At 45.2% G+C, this 22,856-nt stretch overlaps 1 protein-coding gene across 1 annotated transcript; it reads right to left on the reverse strand.

The window, feature by feature from the left end:
• Positions 1-1,961: 1,961 nt before the first annotated feature.
• Positions 1,962-20,259, reverse strand: LOC135568857 (zinc finger protein 660-like). The gene is made up of 2 exons (XM_065015635.1): positions 19,597-20,259; positions 1,962-3,529 (listed from the first exon to the last, which is right to left on the reverse strand). The coding sequence occupies exons 1-2, from the start codon at positions 20,030-20,032 to the stop codon at positions 2,400-2,402; spliced, it is 1,566 nt and encodes a 521-aa protein (XP_064871707.1). The 5' UTR covers positions 20,033-20,259; the 3' UTR covers positions 1,962-2,399.
• Between the last annotated feature and the right edge of the window lie 2,597 nt (positions 20,260-22,856).

Below are 22,856 nucleotides of genomic sequence, written 5' to 3' on the forward strand. Positions count from 1 at the left end.
CTAGTTTTACTACATTGTTTCATAAACATTTATACAAACTGTAAGTTGGTTGCAAACGTTACATGAATTGAAAATGTTGTGAAATATTCAATATCAAAACCAAATGTACACCCCTTTGTTAATGGGTATTAGCAACAATTCACTTAATGGTGAGGCATGGAATAATAAAACATGTATATTTTGTCAGGCTGAATGTTTGAAATATGAGGTGATTTGAGTCGTGCTTCTTCAGTAGTGGAATAACGACAACTAGCAGAAGACAGTCAGCTACATTTCGGAGTGATGCATTTAAATGTAGGGGTCCCCAGAACGAAGAGAAATGCAACACTTATTTGTCATCACTCATATCGATATCACTTTTGCGCGGTGGGGGGGGGGTGACGTTTCATATCCTGTTAAAACTAACAGATCAAAAACCACAAGGAATCTGGGAATAATATGTACATCACCGGTTAAACAACAATTAGTAGCAAACAGCTACATTTTGATGTGTTGCATTTTAATTCAAGTGGGTCACCAATGCGGTAAGAACTAAACGCAACACTTTCTTTGTTAAATAGTCATCTTTCAATTCAGAACCTGGATTTTTCCCCTGATGAGGCTACCAGGCTATATAATATCCATGTTTCCCCTGATGAGGCTATCAGGCTATATAATATCCATGTTTCCCCTGATGAGGCTACCAGGCTATATAATATCCATGTTTCCCCTGATGAGGCTATCAGGCTATATAATATCCATGTTTCCCCTGATGAGGCTACCAGGCTATATAATATCCATGTTTCCCCTGATGAGGCTACCAGGCTATATAATATCCATGTTTCCCCTGATGAGGCTTATATAATATCCATGTTTCCCCTGATGAGGCTACCAGGCTATATAATATCCATGTTTCCCCTGATGAGGCTACCAGGCTATATAATATCCATGTTTCCCCTGATGAGGCTACCAGGCTATATAATATCCATGTTTCCCCTGATGAGGCTACCAGGCTATATAATATCCATGTTTCCCCTGATGAGGCTACCAGGCTATATAATATCCATGTTTCCCCTGATGAGGCTACCAGGCTATATAATATCCATGTTTCCCCTGATGAGGCTACCAGGCTATATAATATCCATGTTCCCCTGATGAGGCTACCAGGCTATATAATATCCATGTTTCCCCTGATGAGGCTACCAGGCTATATAATATCCATGTTTCCCCTGATGAGGCTACCAGGCTATATAATATCCATGTTTCCCCTGATGAGGCTACCAGGCTATATAATATCCATGTTTCCCCTGATGAGGCTACCAGGCTATATAATATCCATGTTTCCCCTGATGAGGCTACCAGGCTATATAATATCCATGTTTCCCCTGATGAGGCTACCAGGCTATATAATATCCATGTTTCCCCTGATGAGGCTACCAGGCTATATAATATCCATGTTTCCCCTGATGAGGCTACCAGGCTATATAATATCCATGTTTCCCCTGATGAGGCTACCAGGCTATATAATATCCATGTTTCCCCTGATGAGGCTATATATAATATCCATGTTTCCCCTGATGAGGCTACCAGGCTATATAATATCCATGTTTCCCTGATGAGGCTACCAGGCTATATAATATCCATGTTTCCCCTGATGAGGCTACCAGGCTATATAATATCCATGTTTCCCCTGATGAGGCTACCAGGCTATATAATATCCATGTTTCCCCTGAATATCCATGTTTCCCCTGATGAGGCTACCAGGCTATATAATATCCATGTTTCCCCTGATGAGGCTACCAGGCTATATAATATCCATGTTTCCCCTGATGAGGCTACCAGGCTATATAATATCCATGTTTCCCCTGATGAGGCTACCAGGCTATATAATATCCATGTTTCCCCTGATGAGGCTACCAGGCTATATAATATCCATGTTTCCCTGATGAGGCTATCAGGCTATATAATATCCATGTTTCCCCTGATGAGGCTATCAGGCTATATAATATCCATGTTTCCCCTGATGAGGCTATCAGGCTATATAATATCCATGTTTCCCCTGATGAGGCTACCAGGCTATATAATATCCATGTTTCCCCTGATGAGGCTACCAGGCTATATAATATCCATTTTTCCCCTGATGAGGCTACCAGGCTATATAATATCCATGTTACACTGAAATCAATAGAACATCATTAAAATACTCATTATTATTATTACATTGATATCATATCTACATTATGACATCATTAGAATACTCCTACTACAATGTTAAAACATTCTACATTGTGACATCATTAGAATACTCCTACTACAATGTTAAAACATTCTACATTGTGACATCATTAGAACACTCCTACTACAATGTTAAAACATTCTACATTGTGACATCATTTCATTGATATCATGAAACAACTCCTTCATGTATGAATTTTCTGATGTTTGATCAGAGATCTTTTATCAGAGTATCTCTTGTCACATTGATCACAGCTATGAGATTTCTCGCCTGTGTGTGTTCTCCGGTGTCTTTTTAGAGAATCTGATCTGGAGAAACTCTTCCCGCAGTCAGAACAGTGGTAAGGCTTCTCGCCTGTATGTGTTCTCTGGTGTGATATCAGGTTGTTTGACTGAGTAAAACTCTTCCCACATTGGTCACAGCTATAACATTTCGCTCCTGTATGGATTCTCTCATGTATTTTAAGTGTTACTAAAGAGGTACATCTCTTTCCACAATCAGAGCAGCTGTGATATTTCTCTCTTGTGTGTGTTCTCCGGTGTGCTATCAGGTTGCTTGACTGAGTAAAAGTCTTCCCACATTGATCACAGCTATAAGGCTTCTCTCCAGTGTGTCTTCTCTGGTGTGATTTTAAATGTCCTGACCAAAAAAACCTCCTCCCACAGTCAGAGCAGCTATAAGGTTTCTCTCCTGTATGGATTCTCTGGTGTATTTTTAGTGTATCTGTTCTGGAGAAACTCTTACCGCAGTCAGAGCAGTGGTAAGGCTTCTCGCCTGTGTGTGTTCTCTGGTGTGATATCAGGTTGTTTGACTGAGTAAAAGTCTTCCCACATTGGTCACAGCTATAAGGTTTCTCTCCCGTGTGTATTCTCTGGTGTGATTTTAAATGTCCTGACCAAATAAACCTCTTCCCACAGTCAGAGCAGCTATAAGGTTTCTCTCCTGTATGGATTCTTTGATGTATTTTAAGGGTAACTAAAGAGGTGCACCTCTTCCCACAATCAGAGCAGCTGTGACATTTCTCCCCAGTGTGTATTCTCAGGTGTAATACCAGTGTTTTTAAGTGAGCAAACCTCTTTCCACATTGATTACAGCGATATGTTTTCTCTCCTGTGTGAATTCTCTGGTGTACTTTTAGTGAATATGATCTTGAGTAACTCTTTCTAAAGTCAGAGCAGTGGTGAGGTTTCTTCCCTGTGGGTCTCTGCTGGTGTTTCTTGAGGGTTTCTGATGTGGACAGACTCTTCTCTGCCTCGTCAGCTTCATGATGTTGTTGAGGCTCCCCAGAGGATCCACGATAGTCACGTCTCTCTCCTGTGTGAACAACAAAGTCAGACAGATGGTTAAAGAAAGGCCCACAACAGCAGAAGTCTTTTAGCTAAAAGGTGATGTCCCATGTCGTCATACATCCTTAATAAATGTTTAAATGCTTTTACAAACTTATTTGACAATTATCTTTAAAAGACAGTCAAGTGAGCAACAACAGACTTATTTTGTATTATTGTTTCCACAGTAGTATAGTGGATGATTCTATGCTATAAATACATTATTGAAGTTATTTATTTACCAAGAGAATTTATCTGTATTTGTAATTGTAAGCCTATGAGAACCCCAAAAGTGTTTTTATTTAGAAGTAATAACCTGGTAAATCTAGACTGTTGAATGGTCCCAGATGGTGAACAGTTTATTTAGTAATAACCTGGTAAATCTAGACTGTTGAATGGTCCCAGATGGTGAACAGTTTATTTAGAAATAACCTGGTAAATCTAGACTGTTGAATGGTCCCAGATGGTGAACAGTTTATTTAGTAATAACCTGGTAAATCTAGACTGTTGAATGGTCCCAGATGGTGAACAGTTTATTTAGTAATAACCTGGTAAATCTAGACTGTTGAATGGTCCCAGATGGTGAACAGTTTATTTAGTAATAACCTGGTAAATCTAGACTGTTGAATGGTCCCAGATGGTGAACAGTTTATTTAGTAATAACCTGGTAAATCTAGACTGTTGAATGGTCCCAGATGGTGAACAGTTTATTTAGTAATAACCTGGTAAATCTAGACTGTTGAATGGTCCCAGATGGTTAACAGTTTATTTAGAAATAACCTGGTAAATCTAGACTGTTGAATGGTCCCAGATGGTGAACAGTTTATTTAGAAATAACCTGGTAAATCTAGACTGTTGAATGGTCCCAGATGGTGAACAGTTTATTTAGTAATAACCTGGTAAATCTAGACTGTTGAATGGTCCCAGATGGTTAACAGTTTATTTAGAAATAACCTGGTAAATCTAGACTGTTGAATGGTCCCAGATGGTTAACAGTTTATTTAGAAATAACCTGGTAAATCTAGACTGTTGAATGGTCCCAGATGGTGAACAGTTTATTTAGTAATAACCTGGTAAATCTAGACTGTTGAATGGTCCCAGATGGTTAACAGTTTATTTAGAAATAACCTGGTAAATCTAGACTGTTGAATGGTCCCAGATGGTGAACAGTTTATTTAGTAATAACCTGGTAAATCTAGACTGTTGAATGGTCCCAGATGGTGAACAGTTTATTTAGTAATAACCTGGTAAATCTAGACTGTTGAATGGTCCCAGATGGTGAACAGTTTATTTAGTAATAACCTGGTAAATCTAGACTGTTGAATGGTCCCAGATGGTGAACAGTTTATTTAGAAGTAATAACACTGAGTGTACAAAACATTATGAACACCTGCTCTTTCCATGACAGACTGACCAGGTGAATCCAGGTTAAAGATATGATCCTTATTGATGTCCCTTGTTAAATCCAGTCCAATCAGTGTAGATGAGTGGGAGACAGGTTAACCCCCTAGAGTTGATGTCTGCACCCCCCCCCCCTGAAAACGAATTAGCATAATACACCCCCCCCCCCATAAAAATGTGTCTGTTTAAGCTGTGGAGCTACAGCAATGTTTGTCAAACAGTGAGACATCTAACAATCGCAAGGCAAACAATTCACACACTGAAATGAGGAAACAATGAATGCGCACTAATTGGGGGAGAGAGAGAGCGATTGTGTCTCTGACCAGCTCACGTTAAACGACCATCAGTGATGGCCTTCTGGATAGAGACATGCCTTGAACATCTTATACCGGACGGACACTACAAAACATCTCCGAGCCTCACATTAAACGACCATCAGTGATGGCCGTCTGGATAGAGACATGCCTTGAACATCTTATACCGGATGGACACTACAAAACATCTCTGAGCCTCACATTAAACAACCGTCAGTGATGGCCGTCTGGATAGAGACATGCCTTGAGCATCTTATACCGGATGGACAAAACATCTCCGAGCCTCACATTAAACAACCGTCAGTGATGGCCGTCTGGATAGAGACATGCCTTGAGCATCTTATACCGGATGGACACTACAAAACATCTCCGAGACATGCCTCAGTGATGGCCGTCTGGATAGAGACATGCCTTGAACATCTTATACCGGATGGACACTACAAAACATCTCCGAGCCTCACATTAAACGACCGTCAGTGATGGCCGTCTGGATAGAGACATGCCTTGAACATCTTATACCGGATGGACACTACAAAACATCTCCGAGCCTCACATTAAACGACCCTCAGTGATGGCCGTCTGGATAGAGACATGCCTTAAGCATCTTATACCGGATGGACACTACAAAACATCTCCGAGCCTCACATTAAACGACCCTCAGTGATGGCCGTCTGGATAGAGACATGCCTTAAGCATCTTATACCGGATGGACACTACAAAACATCTCCGAGCCTCACATTAAACGACCCTCAGTGATGGCCGTCTGGATAGAGACATGCCTTGAGCATCTTATACTGGACGGACACTACAAAACATCTCCGAGCCTCACATCAAACAACCGTCTTCCCTCTAGTTAAAGTCTTACCAACGTAGTGGTGGTGAGCACACTGACCATCTGTCACATACTACAAGATTCCTCACTTGGTCGTCAGACGTCTTATTCACTTGGGTCAAGAAGAAAATGGCAGCCGTTTTACGGGGGTGCCTAACCAATTGTGCTATTATGTGTTTCTTTCGCATTATTTGTAACTTATTTTGTACATAATGTTCCGTACGGCAGAAAAAGAGCTTCTGGATATCAGGATCAGCGATCGCTCACCTCAGATTTTATTTTTCAACGAGCAGGAAGCGCAGGATGTACTTCAGACACCGGACAACATCCCCGTCAAGAGAAAGAGACGCAGGTGTAGAGGAAGGATCCGCCGACGGCGGGAAATCTGCCCTTACCATCAACATCACTTGCCAACATCGGACAATAAATTAGACTACGATCACGAATATCCTCCCAACGGGACATCAAAAACTGTAATATCTTCTGACTACGATCACGAATATCCTCCCAATGGGACATCAAAAACTGTAATATCTTCTGACTACGATCACGAATATCCTCCCAATGGGACATCAAAAACTGTAATATCTTCTGACTACGATCACGAATATCCTCCCAACGGGACATCAAAAACTGTAATATCTTCTGACTACGATCACGAATATCCTCCCAACGGGACATCAAAAACTGTAATATCTTCTGACTACGATCACGAATACCATCAACATCACTTGCCAACATCGGACAATAAATTAGACTACGATCACGAATATCCTCCCAACGGGACATCAAAAACTGTAATATCTTCTGTTTCACCTAATCGTGGCTGATTGACGACATGGAAAACATTCTGCTGGTGGGAAATACGCTGCACCGGCTAGACAGAACAGGGGGCGGTCTGGTGGGAAATACGCTGCACCGGCTAGACAGAACAGGGGGGAGGTCTGGTGGGAAATACGCTGCACCGGCTAGACAGAACAGGGGCCGGTCTGGTTGGAAATACGCTGCACCGGCTAGACAGAACAGGGGGGCGGTCTGGTGGGAAATACGCTGCACCGGCTAGACAGAACAGGGGGAGGTCTGGTGGGAAATACGCTGCACCGGCTAGACAGAACAGGGGCCGGTCTGGTGGGAAATACGCTGCACCGGCTAGACAGAACAGGGGGGCGGTCTGGTGGGAAATACGCTGCACCGGCTAGACCGAACAGGGGGGCGGTCTGGTGGGAAATACGCTGCACCGGCTAGACAGAACAGGGGGCGGTCTGGTGGGAAATACGCTGCACCGGCTAGACAGAACAGGGGGAGGTCTGGTGGGAAATACGCTGCACCGGCTAGACAGAACAGGGGCCGGTCTGGTGGGAAATACGCTGCACCGGCTAGACAGAACAGGGGGAGGTCTGGTGGGAAATACGCTGCACCGGCTAGACAGAACAGGGGGGCGGTCTGGTGGGAAATACGCTGCACCGGCTAGACCGAACAGGGGGGCGGTCTGGTGGGAAATACGCTGCACCGGCTAGACAGAACAGGGGGGCGGTCTGTGAATATTTGTAAACAACTGCTGGTACACGAAATATAAGTAAGTCTCAAGATTTTTCTCGCCTGAAGTAGAGTATCTCATGATAAGCTGTAGACCACACGATTTGCCAAGAGAGTTTTCATAAACATCGTGTCTCTTTATTTACCACCACAGACTGATGCTGGCAGTAAGACCGCACTGAGTCAGCTGTATAAGGAAATAAGCAAATAGGAAACTGCTCACCCAGAGGCAGCGCTCCTAGTGGCCGGGGTACTTTAATGCAGGGAAACTGAAATCAGCTTTACCTCATTTCTATCAGCATGTTCAATGCGCAACCAGAGGGGGAAAATAAATTCTAGATCACCTTTACTCCACACACAGAGACGCGTACAAAGCTCTCCCTCAACCAACATTTGGCAAATCTGACCATAATTCTATCCTGCTTACAAGCAGAAATTAAAGCAGGAAGCACCAGTGACTCGGTCTATAAAAAAGTGGTGAAATGAAGCAGATGCTGAACTACAGGACTGTTTTGCACAGACTGGAATATGTTCCGGGATTCAATAAGTGCATCGAGGACGTCGTCCCCACAGTGACTGTACGTACATACCCCAACCAGAAGCCATGGATTACAGGCAACATCTGCACTGAGCTAAAGGGTAGAGCTGTCGCTTTCAAGGTGTGGGACTCTAACCCGGAAGCTTATAAGAAAACCTGCTATGCCCTCAGATGAACCATCAAAACAGACAAAGTGCCAATACAGTACTAAGATTGAATCGTACTACACCGTGGCAGGGCCTGCAAACTATTACAGACTATAAAGGGAAGCACAGCTGCGAGCTGCTCAGTGACATGGGCCTACCAGATGACCTAAATCACTTTTATGCTCGCTTCGAGGCAAGCAACACTGAGACATACATGAGAGCATCAGCTGTTCCGGACGACTGTGTCTTCACGCTCTCCGCAGCCGATGTGAGTAAGACCTTTAAACAGGTCGACATTCACAAGGCCAATGGGCCAGACGGATTACCAGGATGTGTGCTCTGGGCATGTGCTGATCAACTGGCAAGTGTCTTCACTGACATTTTCAACATGTCCCTGATTGAGTCTGTAATACCAACATGCTTCAAGCAGACCACCATAGTCCCTATGCCCAAGAGCACTACGGTAACCTGTCTAAATGACTACAGACGCGTAGCACTCACGTCCGTAGCCATGAAGTGCTTTGAAAGGCTGGTAATGGCTTACATTAACACCATTATCCCAGAAACCCTAGACCAACACCAATTTGCATACCGCCCAAACAGATCCACAGATGATGCATTCTCTATTGCACTCCACACTGCCCTTTCCCACCTGGACAAAAGGAACACCTATGTGAGAATGCTATTCATTGACTACAGCTCAGCGTTCAACACCATTGTGCCCTCAAAGCTCATCACTAAGCTTAGGATCCTGGGACTAAACACCTCCCTCTGCAACTGGATCCTGGACTTCCTGACGGGCCACTCCCATGTGGTGAGGGTAGGTAGCAACACATCTGCCCCGTTGATCCTCAACACTGGAGTCTCTCAGGGGTGCGTACTCAGTCCTCTCCTGTACTCCCTATTCACCCACGACTGCATGGCCAGGCACGACTCGAACACAATCATTAAGTTTGTGCCAGAATAACAACATATCCCTCAGCATAATCAAGACAAAGGAGATTGTGGACTACATGAAAAGGAGTACAGAGGACGCCCCCATTCTTATCGACAGGGCTGTAGTGGAGCAGGTTGAGAGCTTCAAGTTCCTTGGTGTCCACATCACCAACAAACTAGAATGGTCAAAACACATCAAGACAGTCGTGAGGAGGGCACAACAAAACCTATTCCCCCTCAGGAGACTGATAATATTTGGCATGGGTCCTCAGATCCTCAAAAGGTTCTACAGCTGCACCATCGAGAGCATGGTTGCATCACTGCCTGGTATGGCAACTGCTCGGCCTCCAAATGCAAGGCACTGCAGAGGGTAGTGCGTACCATCCACGACCTCTACACCAGGCGGTGTCAGAGGAAGACCCTAGAAATGGTCGAAGACCCCAGCCACTCCAGTCATAGACTGTTCTCTCTACCAAGGCATGGCAAGCGGTACCAGAGCGCCAAGTCTAGGCTTCTCAACAGATTTTACCCCCAAGCCATAAGACTCCTGAACAGGTAATCAAATGGTTACCCGGACTATTTGCATTGTGACCCACCATCCCTTCCCCCAACCCCTCTTTTACGGCGCTGCTACTCTCTGTTTATCGTCTATGCATAGTCACTTTAACTATACATTCATGTACATATTACCTCAATTAGCATGACTAGCCGATGCCCCCGCACATTGACTCTGTACCAGTACCACCCTCGCAACTGTTATTTTCACTGTCATTTAACTGTTTTTTAAATGTATTTCTTTACTTGTCTATTTTTTTTTTACTTAAGAATTGGTAAATATTTCTTATTGAACTGCACTGTTGGTTAGGGCCTGTAAGTAAGCATTTCACTGTAAGGTGAACGTGACAAATAAACTTTGATTTGATTTACAACCACGCTGCCTCCCTAAAACAATGATGTGATGATGTAATTACACAATGACGTGACGATGTAATTACACAATGACGTGACGATGTAATTACACAATGACGTGACGATGTAATTACACAATGACGTGACGGTGTAATTACACAATGACGTGACGGTGTAATTACACAATGACGTGACGGTGTAATTACACAATGACGTGACGGTGTAATTACACAATGACGTGACGGTGTAATTACACAATGACGTGACGATGTAATTACACAATGACGTGCCGGTGTAATTACACAATGACGTGATGATGTAATTACACAATGACGTGACGATGTAATTACACAATGACGTGACGGTGTAATTACACAATGACGTGACGATGTAATTACACAATGACGTGACGGTGTAATTACACAATGACGTGACGGTGTAATTACACAATGACGTGCCGGTGTAATTACACAATGACGTGCCGGTGTAATTACACAATGACGTGACGGTGTAATTACACAATGACGTGACGGTGTAATTACACAATGACGTGACGGTGTAATTACACAATGACGTGACGGTGTAATTACACAATGACGTGACGGTGTAATTACACAATGACGTGACGATGTAATTACACAATGACGTGACGATGTAATTAGATCGTTAACGGAGCTAGAACAAGCTGTGTCTGAAAGCAGAAGCATAAACCTTTGCAGTCAGATATTCACCCTCACACTACAGCGTTGAAATATTCACCAAACACTTTGAATTGAATAACATTGTAGATGACGTTGCTCGTGAACATCAAAGCTGTAACGATTTCACACTGGCTTTGGTTAAAAGGCAAATACAAACACATACTAGTAGTCATCTCTCCTGCTAGGGGGGGGTAGTCATCTCTCCTACTAGGGGGAGTAGTCATCTCTCCTACTAGGGGGAGTCTCTCCTAGTCATCTCTCCTACTAGGGGGAGTAGTCATCTCTCCTACTAGGGGGAGTAGTCATCTCTCCTACTAGGGGGAGTAGTCATCTCTCCTACTAGGGGGAGTAGTCATCTCTCCTACTAGGGGGAGTAGTCATCTCTCCTACTAGGGGGAGTAGTCATCTCTCCTACTAGGGGGAGTAGTCATCTCTCCTACTAGGGGGAGGGGGAGTAGGGGGAGTAGTCATCTCTCCTACTAGGGGAGTAGTATCTACTAGGGGAGTAGTCATCTCTCCTACTAGGGGGAGTAGTCATCTCTCCTACTAGGGGGAGTAGTCATCTCTCCTACTAGGGGGAGTAGTCATCTCTCCTACTAGGGGGAGAGTAGTCATCTCTCCTACTAGGGGGAGTAGTCATCTCTCCTACTAGGGGGGAGTAGTCATCTCTCCTACTAGGGGGAGTAGTCATCTCTCCTACTAGGGGGAGTAGTCATCTCTCCTACTAGGGGAGTAGTCATCTCTCCTACTAGGGGGAGTAGTCATCTCTCCTACTAGGGGGAGTAGTCATCTCTCCTACTAGGGGGAGTAGTCATCTCTCCTACTAGGGGGAGTAGTCATCTCTCCTACTAGGGGGAGTAGTCATCTCTCCTACTAGGGGGAGTAGTCATCTCTCCTACTAGGGGGAGTAGTCATCTCTCCTACTAGGGGGGGGAGTAGTCATCTCTCCTACTAGGGGGAGTAGTCATCTCTCCTACTAGGGGGAGTAGTCATCTCTCCTACTAGGGGGGTAGTCATCTCTAGTCATCTCTCCTACTAGGGGGAGTAGTCATCTCTCCTACTAGGGGGAGTAGTCATCTCTCCTACTAGGGGGAGTAGTCATCTCTCCTACTAGGGGAGTAGTCATCTCTCCTACTAGGGGAGTAGTCATCTCTCCTACTAGGGGGAGTAGTCATCTCTCCTACTAGGGGGAGTAGTCATCTCTCCTACTAGGGGGAGAGTCATCTCTCCTACTAGGGGGGGAGTAGTCATCTCTCCTACTAGGGGGAGTAGTCATCTCTCCTACTAGGGGGAGGGGGGGAGTAGTCATCTCTCCTACTAGGGGAGTAGTCATCTCTCCTACTAGGGGGGGAGTAGTCATCTCTCCTACTAGGGGGAGTAGTCATCTCTCCTACTAGGGGGAGTAGTCATCTCTCCTACTAGGGGGAGTAGTCATCTCTCCTACTAGGGGGAGTAGTCATCATCTCTCCTACTAGGGGGAGTAGTCATCTCTCCTACTAGGGGGAGTCTCTCCTACTAGTCATCTCTCCTACTAGGGGGGAGTAGTCATCTCATCATCTCCTACTAGGGGGAGTAGTCATCTCTCCTACTAGGGGGAGTAGTCATCTCTCCTACTAGGGGGAGTAGTCATCTCTCCTACTAGGGGGGGGGAGTCATCTCTCCTACTAGGGGGAGTAGTCATCTCTCCTACTAGGGGGAGTAGTCATCTCTACTAGGGGGAGTAGTCATCTCCTACTAGGGGGAGTAGTCATCTCTCCTACTAGGGGGAGTAGTCATCTCTCCTACTAGGGGGGAGTAGTCATCTCTCCTACTAGGGGGAGTAGTCATCTCTCCTACTAGGGGGAGTAGTCATCTCTACTAGGGGGGGAGTAGTCATCTCTCCTACTAGGGGGAGTAGTCATCTCTCCTACTAGGGGGAGTAGTCATCTCTCCTCTCTCCTACTAGGGGGAGGGGAGTAGTCATCTCTCCTACTAGGGGGAGTAGTCATACTAGGGGGAGTAGTCATCTCTCCTACTAGGGGGAGTAGTCATCTCTCCTACTAGGGGGAGTAGTCATCTCTCCTACTAGGGGGAGTAGTCATCTCTCCTACTAGGGGAGTAGTCATCTCTCCTACTAGGGGGAGTAGTCATCTCTCCTACTAGGGGGAGTAGTCATCTCTAGGGGGAGTAGTCATCTCCTACTAGGGGGAGTAGTCATCTCTCCTACTAGGGGGGAGTAGTCATCTCTCCTACTAGGGGGAGTAGTCATCTCTCCTACTAGGGGGAGTAGTCATCTCTCCTACTAGGGGGAGTAGTCATCTCTCCTACTAGGGGGAGTAGTCATCTCTCCTACTAGGGGGAGTAGTCATCTCTCCTACTAGGGGGAGTAGTCATCTCTCCTACTAGGGGGAGTAGTCATCTCTCCTACTCATCTCTCCTACTAGGGGGAGTAGTCATCTCTCCTACTAGGGGGAGTAGTCATCTCTCCTACTAGGGGGAGTAGTCATCTCTCTACTAGGGGGGAGTAGTCATCTCTCCTACTAGGGGGAGTAGTCATCTCTCCTACTAGGGGGGAGTAGTCATCTCTCTCCTACTAGGGGGAGTAGTCATCTCTCCTACTAGGGGGAGTAGTCATCTCTCCTACTAGGGGGAGTAGTCATCTCTCCTACTAGGGGGAGTAGTCATCTCTCCTACTAGGGGGAGTAGTCATCTCTCCTCCTCATCTCTCCTACTAGGGGGAGTAGTCATCTCTCCTACTAGGGGGAGTAGTCATCTCTCCTACTCCTACTAGGGGGAGTAGTCATCTCTCCTACTAGGGGGAGTAGTCATCTCTCCTACTAGGGGGAGTAGTCATCTCTCCTACTAGGGGGAGTAGTCATCTCTCCTACTAGGGGGAGTAGTCATCTCTCCTACTAGGGGGAGTAGTCATCTCTCCTACTAGGGGGAGTAGTCATCTCTCCTACTAGGGGGTAGTCATCTCTCCTACTAGGGGGAGTAGTCATCTCTCCTACTAGGGGGGGGAGTAGTCATCTCTCCTACTAGGGGGAGTAGTCATCTCTCCTACTAGGGGAGTAGTCATCTCTCCTACTAGGGGGAGTAGTCATCTCTCCTACTCCTCTCTCCTACTAGGGGGAGTAGTCATCTCTCCTACTAGGGGGAGTAGTCATCTCTCCTACTAGGGGAGTAGTCATCTCTCCTACTAGGGGGAGTAGTCATCTCTCCTACTAGGGGGGAGTAGTCATCTCTCCTACTAGGGGAGTAGTCATCTCTCCTACTAGGGGAGTAGTCTCTCCTACTAGGGGGAGTAGTCATCTCTCCTACTAGGGGGAGTAGTCATCTCTCCTACTAGGGGGAGTAGTCATCTCTCCTACTAGGGGAGTAGTCATCTCTCCTACTAGGGGGAGTAGTCATCTCTCCTACTAGGGGGAGTAGTCATCTCTCCTACTCTCTCCTACTAGGGGGTAGTCATCTCCCTACTAGGGGGAGTAGTCATCTCTCCTACTAGGGGGAGTAGTCATCTCTCCTACTAGGGGGAGTAGTCATCTCTCCTACTAGGGGGAGTAGTCATCTCTCCTACTAGGGGGGAGTAGTCATCTCTCCTACTAGGGGGAGTAGTCATCTCTCCTACTAGGGGGAGTAGTCATCTCTCCTACTAGGGGGAGTAGTCATCTCTCCTACTAGGGGGAGTAGTCATCTCTCCTACTAGGGGGGAGTAGTCATCTCTCCTACTAGGGGGAGTAGTCATCTCTCCTACTAGGGGGAGTAGTCATCTCTCCTACTAGGGGGAGTAGTCATCTCTCCTACTAGGGGGGGAGTCATCTCTCCTACTAGGGGGGAGTAGTCATCTCTCCTACTAGGGGGGGAGTAGTCATCTCTCCTACTAGGGGGGAGTAGTCATCTCTCCTACTAGGGGGAGTAGTCATCTCTCCTACTAGGGGGGAGTAGTCATCTCTCCTACTAGGGGGGGAGTCATCTCTCCTACTAGGGGGAGTAGTCATCTCTCCTACTAGGGGAGTAGTCATCTCATCTCTCCTACTAGGGGGGAGTAGTCATCTCTCCTACTAGGGGGAGTAGTCATCTCTCCTACTAGGGGGAGTAGTCATCTCTCCTACTAGGGGGAGTAGTCATCTCATCCTCCTACTAGGGGGAGTAGTCATCTCTCCTACTAGGGGGAGTAGTCATCTCTCCTACTAGGGGGAGTAGTCATCTCTCCTACTAGGGGGAGTAGTCATCTCTCCTACTAGGGGGAGTAGTCATCTCTCCTACTAGGGGGAGTAGTCATCTACTAGGGGGAGTAGTCATCTCTCCTACTAGGGGGAGTAGTCATCTCTCCTACTAGGGGGAGTAGTCATCTCTCCTACTAGGGGGAGTAGTCATCTCTCCTACTAGGGGGAGTAGTCATCTCTCCTACTAGGGGGAGTAGTCATCTCTCCTACTAGGGGGAGTAGTCATCTCTCCTACTAGGGGAGTAGTCATCTCTCCTACTAGGGGGAGTAGTCATCTCTCCTACTAGGGGGAGTAGTCATCTCTCCTACTAGGGGGAGTAGTCATCTCTCCTACTAGGGGGAGTAGTCATCTCTCCTACTAGGGGGAGTAGTCATCTCTCCTACTAGGGGGAGTAGTCATCTCTCCTACTAGGGGGAGTCATCTCTCCTACTAGGGGGGAGAGTCATCTCTCCTACTAGGGGGGAGTAGTCATCTCTCCTAGGGGAGTAGTCATCTAGGGGGAGTAGTCATCTCTCCTACTAGGGGGAGTAGTCATCTCTCCTACTAGGGGGAGTAGTCATCTCTCCTACTAGGGGGAGTAGTCATCTCTCCTACTAGGGGGAGTAGTCATCTCTCCTACTAGGGGGAGTAGTCATCTCTCCTACTAGGGGGAGTAGTCATCTCTCCTACTAGGGGGAGTAGTCATCTCTCCTACTAGGGGGAGTAGTCATCTCTCCTACTAGGGGGAGTAGTCATCTCTCCTACTAGGGGGAGTAGTCATCTCTCCTACTAGGGGGAGTAGTCATCTCTCCTACTAGGGGGAGTAGTCATCTCTCCTACTAGGGGGAGGGGAGTAGTCATCTCTCCTACTAGGGGGGAGTAGTCATCTCTCCTACTAGGGGGAGTAGTCATCTCTCCTACTAGGGGGAGTAGTCATCTCTCCTACTAGGGGGAGTAGTCATCTCTCCTACTAGGGGAGTCATCTCTCCTCCTCCTACTAGGGGAGTAGTCATCTCTCTACTAGGGGGAGTAGGGGAGTCATCTCTCCTACTCCTCCTACTAGGGGGAGTAGTCATCTCTCCTACTAGGGGGAGTAGTCATCTCTCCTACTAGGGGGAGTAGTCATCTCTCCTACTAGGGGAGTAGTCATCTCCTACTAGGGGGAGTAGTCATCTCTCCTACTAGGGGGGAGTAGTCATCTCTCCTACTAGGGGGAGTAGTCATCTCTCCTACTAGGGGGAGTAGTCATCTCTCCTACTAGGGGAGTAGTCATCTCTCCTACTAGGGGAGTAGTCATCTCTCCTACTAGGGGGAGTAGTCATCTCTCCTACTCCTACTAGGGGGGAGTAGTCATCTCTCCTACTAGGGGGAGTAGTCATCTCTCCTACTAGGGGGAGTAGTCATCTCTCCTACTAGGGGGAGTAGTCATCTCTCCTACTAGGGGGAGTAGTCATCTCTCCTACTAGGGGGAGTAGTCATCTCTCCTACTAGGGGAGTAGTCATCTCTCCTACTAGGGGGAGTAGTCATCTCTCCTACTAGGGGGGAGTAGTCATCTCTCCTACTAGGGGGAGTAGTCATCTCTCCTACTCCTCCTACTAGGGGGAGTAGTCATCTCTCCTACTAGGGGAGTAGTCATCTCTCCTACTAGGGGAGTAGTCATCTCTCCTACTAGGGGGAGTAGTCATCTCTCCTACTAGGGGGAGTAGTCATCTCTCCTACTAGGGGGAGTAGTCATCTCTCCTACTAGGGGGAGTAGTCATCTCTCCTACTAGGGGGGAGTCATCTCTCCTATCTCTCCTACTAGGGGGGAGTAGTCATCTCTCCTACTAGGGGGGAGTAGTCATCTCTCCTACTAGGGGGAGTAGTCATCTCTCCTACTAGGGGGAGTAGTCATCTCTCCTACTAGCGGGGAGTAGTCATCTCTCCTACTAGGGGGAGTAGTCATCTCTCCTACTAGGGGGGAGTAGTCATCTCTCCTACTAGGGGGAGTAGTCATCTCTCCTACTAGGGGGAGTAGTCATCTCTCCTACTAGGGGGAGTAGTCATCTCTCCTACTAGGGGGAGTAGTCATCTCTCCTACTACTAGTAGTCATCTCTCCTACTAGGGGGAGTAGTCACTAGGGGGAGTAGTCATCTCTCCTACTAGGGGGAGGTCATCTCTCCTACTAGGGGGAGTAGTCATCTCTCCTACTAGGGGGAGTAGTCATCTCTCCTACTAGGGGAGTAGTCATCTCTCCTACTAGGGGGGGGAGTAGTCATCTCTCCTACTAGGGGGGAGAAGTCATCTCTCCTACTAGGGGGGGGAGTAGTCATCTCTCCTACACAATGTTATCATCTCCATGTCTTCTTCTCTGGTGAGCTCTCATTGGCTATTTCTGATCACCGTTCTCAAAACATGTCATTGCACATCTCACCACTAAAAATACATTGTAGATTATGTTCCGTTAAAATCAAGCATGGAGGATGACAGCTACATGGAGGATGACAGCTACATGGAGGATGACAGCTACATAAAGGATGACAGCTACATGGAGGATGACAGCTACGTGGAGAGTGTCAGCTACATACAGGATGACAGCTACATGCAGGATGACAGCTACATAGAGGATGACAGCTACATGGAGGATGACAGCTACATGGAGGATGACAGCTACGTGGAGGATGACAGCTACGTGGAGGATGACAGCTACGTGGAGGATGACAGCTACATGCAGGATGACAGCTACATGCAGGATGACAGCTACATAGAGGATGACAGCTACATGGAGGATGACAGCTACATGGAGGATGACAGCTACATAAAGGATGACATCTACATGGAGGATGACAGCTACATGGAGGATGACAGCTACATGGAGGATGACAGCTACATAGAGGATGACAGCTACATAGAGGATGACAGCTACATGGAGGATGGCAGCTACATGAAGGATGACAGCTACATGGAGGATGACAGCTACATGGAGGATGACAGCTACATGAAGGATGACAGCTACATGGAGGATGACAGCTACATGGAGGATGACAGCTTCATGGAGGATGACAGCTACATGGAGGATGACAGCTACATGGAGGATGACAGCTACATGGAGGATGACAGCTACATGGAGGATGACAGCTACATGGAGGATGGCAGCTACATGGAGGATGACAGCTACATGGAGGATGACAGCTACATGGAGGATGACAGCTACATGGAGGATGACAGCTACATGGAGGATGGCAGCTACATGGAGGATGGCAGCTACATGGAGGATGGCAGCTACATGGAGGATGACAGCTCTCAAACCTGTATGAAAATATCAGGACGTCTGGGACTGCTCAAAGACGTGATCAGTAGCACTCAGAATGTGTCTCTGACCAGCTCACATTAAACGAGTGTCAGTGACGGCCGCACATCCTGATTAGGCAACGACACAGTGACTTTATCCCGATCACAAAAACTTGTCAAAGACAGCTAGATCGGGGCCAAAATCATGTAGGGTACATGCCCCTTCTTGAACTGTGCCATCCCCACAGCCTCAGCAATGGATTAGTCCACTGAAACGGCGCAGGACATGTGTCTTGTGCCATAAAAAAAAACATATATAATTTGCTCGACTAAAAAGATGTTGGTCGACCAACAGCCTATCGACCAGTCGACTAAATGGGGTCAGACATCATATCATTATGACATCATAATAGCCTTTGGTTCTTGAAGAATAGAACTTAGAAATGCCTCAAATGATTCAACTGTATTTCCCCCATCAGAAACCAAAACATAAGCTTGTTAAAGGCCATTGTTCATAAACAAACACTGTATAGCCTCAAAATCTGGTTAAAGCTATCATTTTGACCTTATGGATGTCCAGTCCTTGTATTCATAGTGTATTGAATTCAAGGGGAGGCCCTGAGCTTAACTCAAACCTGGGTCCAGCGACTGTCAAGTCAACACCTTATAACTGTTACACCAAGATGTCTGAACTTCTTGATGAGGTGTTGGGTGTTAGGTTAAGGTTTCTACAATAGCTTTTTCTATGAATGTGAGAGTGGTTACATTTCTCTATCCCCCATCTGTTTACCAAACCAAGTCTCTGGGCAGCCATTTTGTTGCTGCTTAAATACTAGATTACCCCTTTAAAAAAGCCACACATCAATCAACCAATATGCAGTTTAAACAATAACAAATCTGTCATTCCACCACTGTTTTTGGTAATAAGATGGATGGGGCTGGAAAAATGTAACTACTCTCAAATTCATAGACAGACCTATGGATGCAAGGACTGACCATCCATGATATCAACAGTATAGTTTTAACCATGTTGAGGTGATACAGTGTTGGTTTACTTTGTTTCTAAACATTGGAGTAAAAAAACAAGATTATTTGGGGTTCTGATGGGGTACAACAGTTGAACTAAGCTCATAAGGCATGCGTTATATTCTTCAAGAATCAATGCCTATAAATAAATAATTTAAAAGTCCAAAAATGGATGTAGCAATTGCATATTGTCCCTTTAACACCAAACATCAGTTCAACAACTGCAGAGTTTGTGCCTCTGTATTTAAGACAGTACTTACTAGTGTTAATCGAGGAAGTGTTTTTCAAAACCATCTTACGGTTGAGTTCATCGTTAGAACCATTGGATGCCTTAAGATGACTTTGGGAAACCGGGCCCAGATATCCAGTTTCTTCCTCCTCCTTTTTCGATATGACAGTCATCTCCCCCTCCTCCTCTTTCACTCCAAAAACTGCATCCTCCTCTTTCTCTGCCTCCTCTTCTTTTACTGTAACATCCTCCTCCTCTTTCACTCTGAACGCGTCTTCCTCTTCTTTCACTGAAACGTCTTTCTCTTCTTCTTTCACTGTAACAGCCTCACCCTCTACTTGTTTTTGTATTGTAACATCCTCCTCTTCCTCCTCCTCTTTCACGACAACGTTCAGCCCCAGATCTTCTTTCTCCGTCCAGCAGACCTCCTCTTCTTTAGCTGGAGGAGAGTAGCTTAGTGAACTCATGGTCGCGGATGTTAGCTAGCTAGGCTAATGATAACTTAACCAGCCAGCTAGCTGAATAATAACAACACCGTAAATATGAAATTAAATCGGATAACTAACTAGACGACAGTAAAGGGTTTAAAATACACTGGCTCTACGAACCCGTCTAAAGATCTTTATTGGTGCGTCTCTGTTGTCTATCAAGCTACCGAGGTGTCTGACTAACTGTTGCTGCTGTTGAAAGAAGAGTTCCGTCCACTACATTATACGTCACACCAACAGCATCGCCTTAAAGTCGCAGACCGCCATATGCTGACTGGAGTTGGAAAAATAGGGGTGGGCAAAATATCACAGTACAAAATTGTTATGACTATAACTTTTGTTGTCACCTTCAATTCTTGCACATTTTCTCATGAAAAGTACATTTTAACACTCGTGTCTGTCTGCTCAGGCAAATTTGCCCAGCTCCTAAACTTGGAACCAATCAGAAGTCCAGTACAGACCCCTTGTGATCGAGGCAACCAATGACCTGCTTTTGCCTACGATGTAACTACAGCCTCGAGACACAAATGGACATTTACAGTAGCGTTTCAGCAGGATGTTGTATCTATACCTTATGTCATGCCAGGTATGTTAGGGCTATAATGATCCATAACACGTTTCAGCAGGATGTTGTATCTATACCTTATGTCATGCCAGGTATGTTAGGGCTATAATGATCCATAACACGTTTCAGCAGGATGTTGTCTCTATACCTTATGTCATGCCAGGTATGTTAGGGCTATAATGATCCATAACACGTTTCAGCAGGATGTTGTATCTATACCTTATGTCATGCCAGGTATGTTAGGGCTATAATGATCCATAACACGTTTCAGCAGGATGTCATGCCTCATTGGAATGGATTTATTGATAATATCTGTTGGAAATAAGTTTGGATGTTGCCACACACATACGTACTTGTTAACAAAATTAAGGAAGTTTCCTTTAAAATTATTCATAAATATTATCCTGCCAACCACTATATGAAGAAGTTTAAGGAAAACATCAACTCAAATTGCTCCTTTTGTAATGACCACCCAGAAACAGTTTTGCATCTTTTTTGGCATTGTATGCATGTAAGAAAACTGTGGCAAGACATCAGTAGATTTATAATTGAACACATTTATGAAGATTTTACACTATTGTGGAGAGATGTACTGTTTGGATTCTTTATATACAATAGAAAAAACTTAATCATTTTTATGTAATTAATTTCATTATTCTTTTGGCAAAATTTCATATACACAAATGTAAATTTACAAACAGAAAACCACATTTTCGTACCTTACCAAAAGAAATGGAACTGTATTTTAAGACGGTTAAATGCTCTACTAACAAAAAAAGCTGTTAGAATTGTAAGTATATGCATGTCCCTTAAGGTCCTTGTGTAATTGTAATGTGATATTGTACCCCCTAGCCCCGCCCCCAGCCCCGCCCTAGCCCCGCCCCCAGCCCCGCCCCTAGCTCGATTGTCCATTGTTTGTAATCTATGTATGCTTGTGTTCCCTCATGTGCTTTATGTATTGTTTTGTTATTAATTTTTAAAAAACATTTAAAAAAAATAAAAATAAAAACATTTACAGTAGCTGGCTAGGCTATTCAAACTGTAACATTGGCTAGCTTTACAATACATTTACAGTAGCTGGCTAGGCTATTCAAACTGTAACATTGGCTAGCTTTACAATACATTTACAGTAGCTGGCTAGGCTATTCAAACTGTAACATTGGCTAGCTTTACAATACATTTACAGTAGCTGGCTAGGCTATTCAAACTGTAACATTGGCTAGCTTTACAATACATTTACAGTAGCTGGCTAGGCTATTCAAACTGTAACATTGGCTAGCTTTACAATACATTTACAGTAGCTGGCTAGGCTATTCAAACTGTAACATTGGCTAGCTTTACAATACATTTACAGTAGCTGGCTAGGCTATTCAAACTGTAACATTGGCTAGCTTTACAATACATTTACAGTAGCTGGCTAGGCTATTCAAACTGTAACATTGGCTAGCTTTACAATACATTTACAGTAGCTGGCTAGGCTATTCAAACTGTAACATTGGCTAGCTTTACAATACATTTACAGTAGCTGGCTAGGCTATTCAAACTGTAACATTGGCTAGCTTTACAATACATTTACAGTAGCTGGCTAGGCTATTCAAACTGTAACATTGGCTAGCTTTACAATACATTTACAGTAGCTGGCTAGGCTATTCAAACTGTAACATTGGCTAGCTTTACAATACATTTACAGTAGCTGGCTAGGCTATTCAAACTGTAACATTGGCTAGCTTTACAATACATTTACAGTAGCTGGCTAGGCTATTCAAACTGTAACATTGGCTAGCTTTACAATACATTTACAGTAGCTGGCTAATTCAAACTGTAACATTGGCTAGCTTTACAATACATTTACAGTAGCTGGCTAGGCTATTCAAACTGTAACATTGGCTAGCTTTACAATACATTTACAGTAGCTGGCTAGGCTATTCAAACTGTAACATTGGCTAGCTTTACAATACATTTACAGTAGCTGGCTAGGCTATTCAAACTGTAACATTGGCTAGCTTTACAATACATTTATAGTAGCTGGCTAGGCTATTCAAACTGTAACATTGGCTAGCTTTACAATACATTTACAGTAGCTGGCTAGGCTATTCAAACTGTAACATTGGCTAGCTTTACAATACATTTACAGTAGCTGGCTAGGCTATTCAAACTGTAACATTGGCTAGCTTTACAATACATTTACAGTAGCTGGCTAGGCATCCAAACTGTAACATTGGCTAGCTTTACAATACA

This window comes from Oncorhynchus nerka, unplaced genomic scaffold, assembly GCF_034236695.1.
Source record: "Oncorhynchus nerka isolate Pitt River unplaced genomic scaffold, Oner_Uvic_2.0 unplaced_scaffold_1369, whole genome shotgun sequence".
In the NCBI taxonomy this organism is placed as follows: domain Eukaryota; kingdom Metazoa; phylum Chordata; class Actinopteri; order Salmoniformes; family Salmonidae; genus Oncorhynchus; species Oncorhynchus nerka.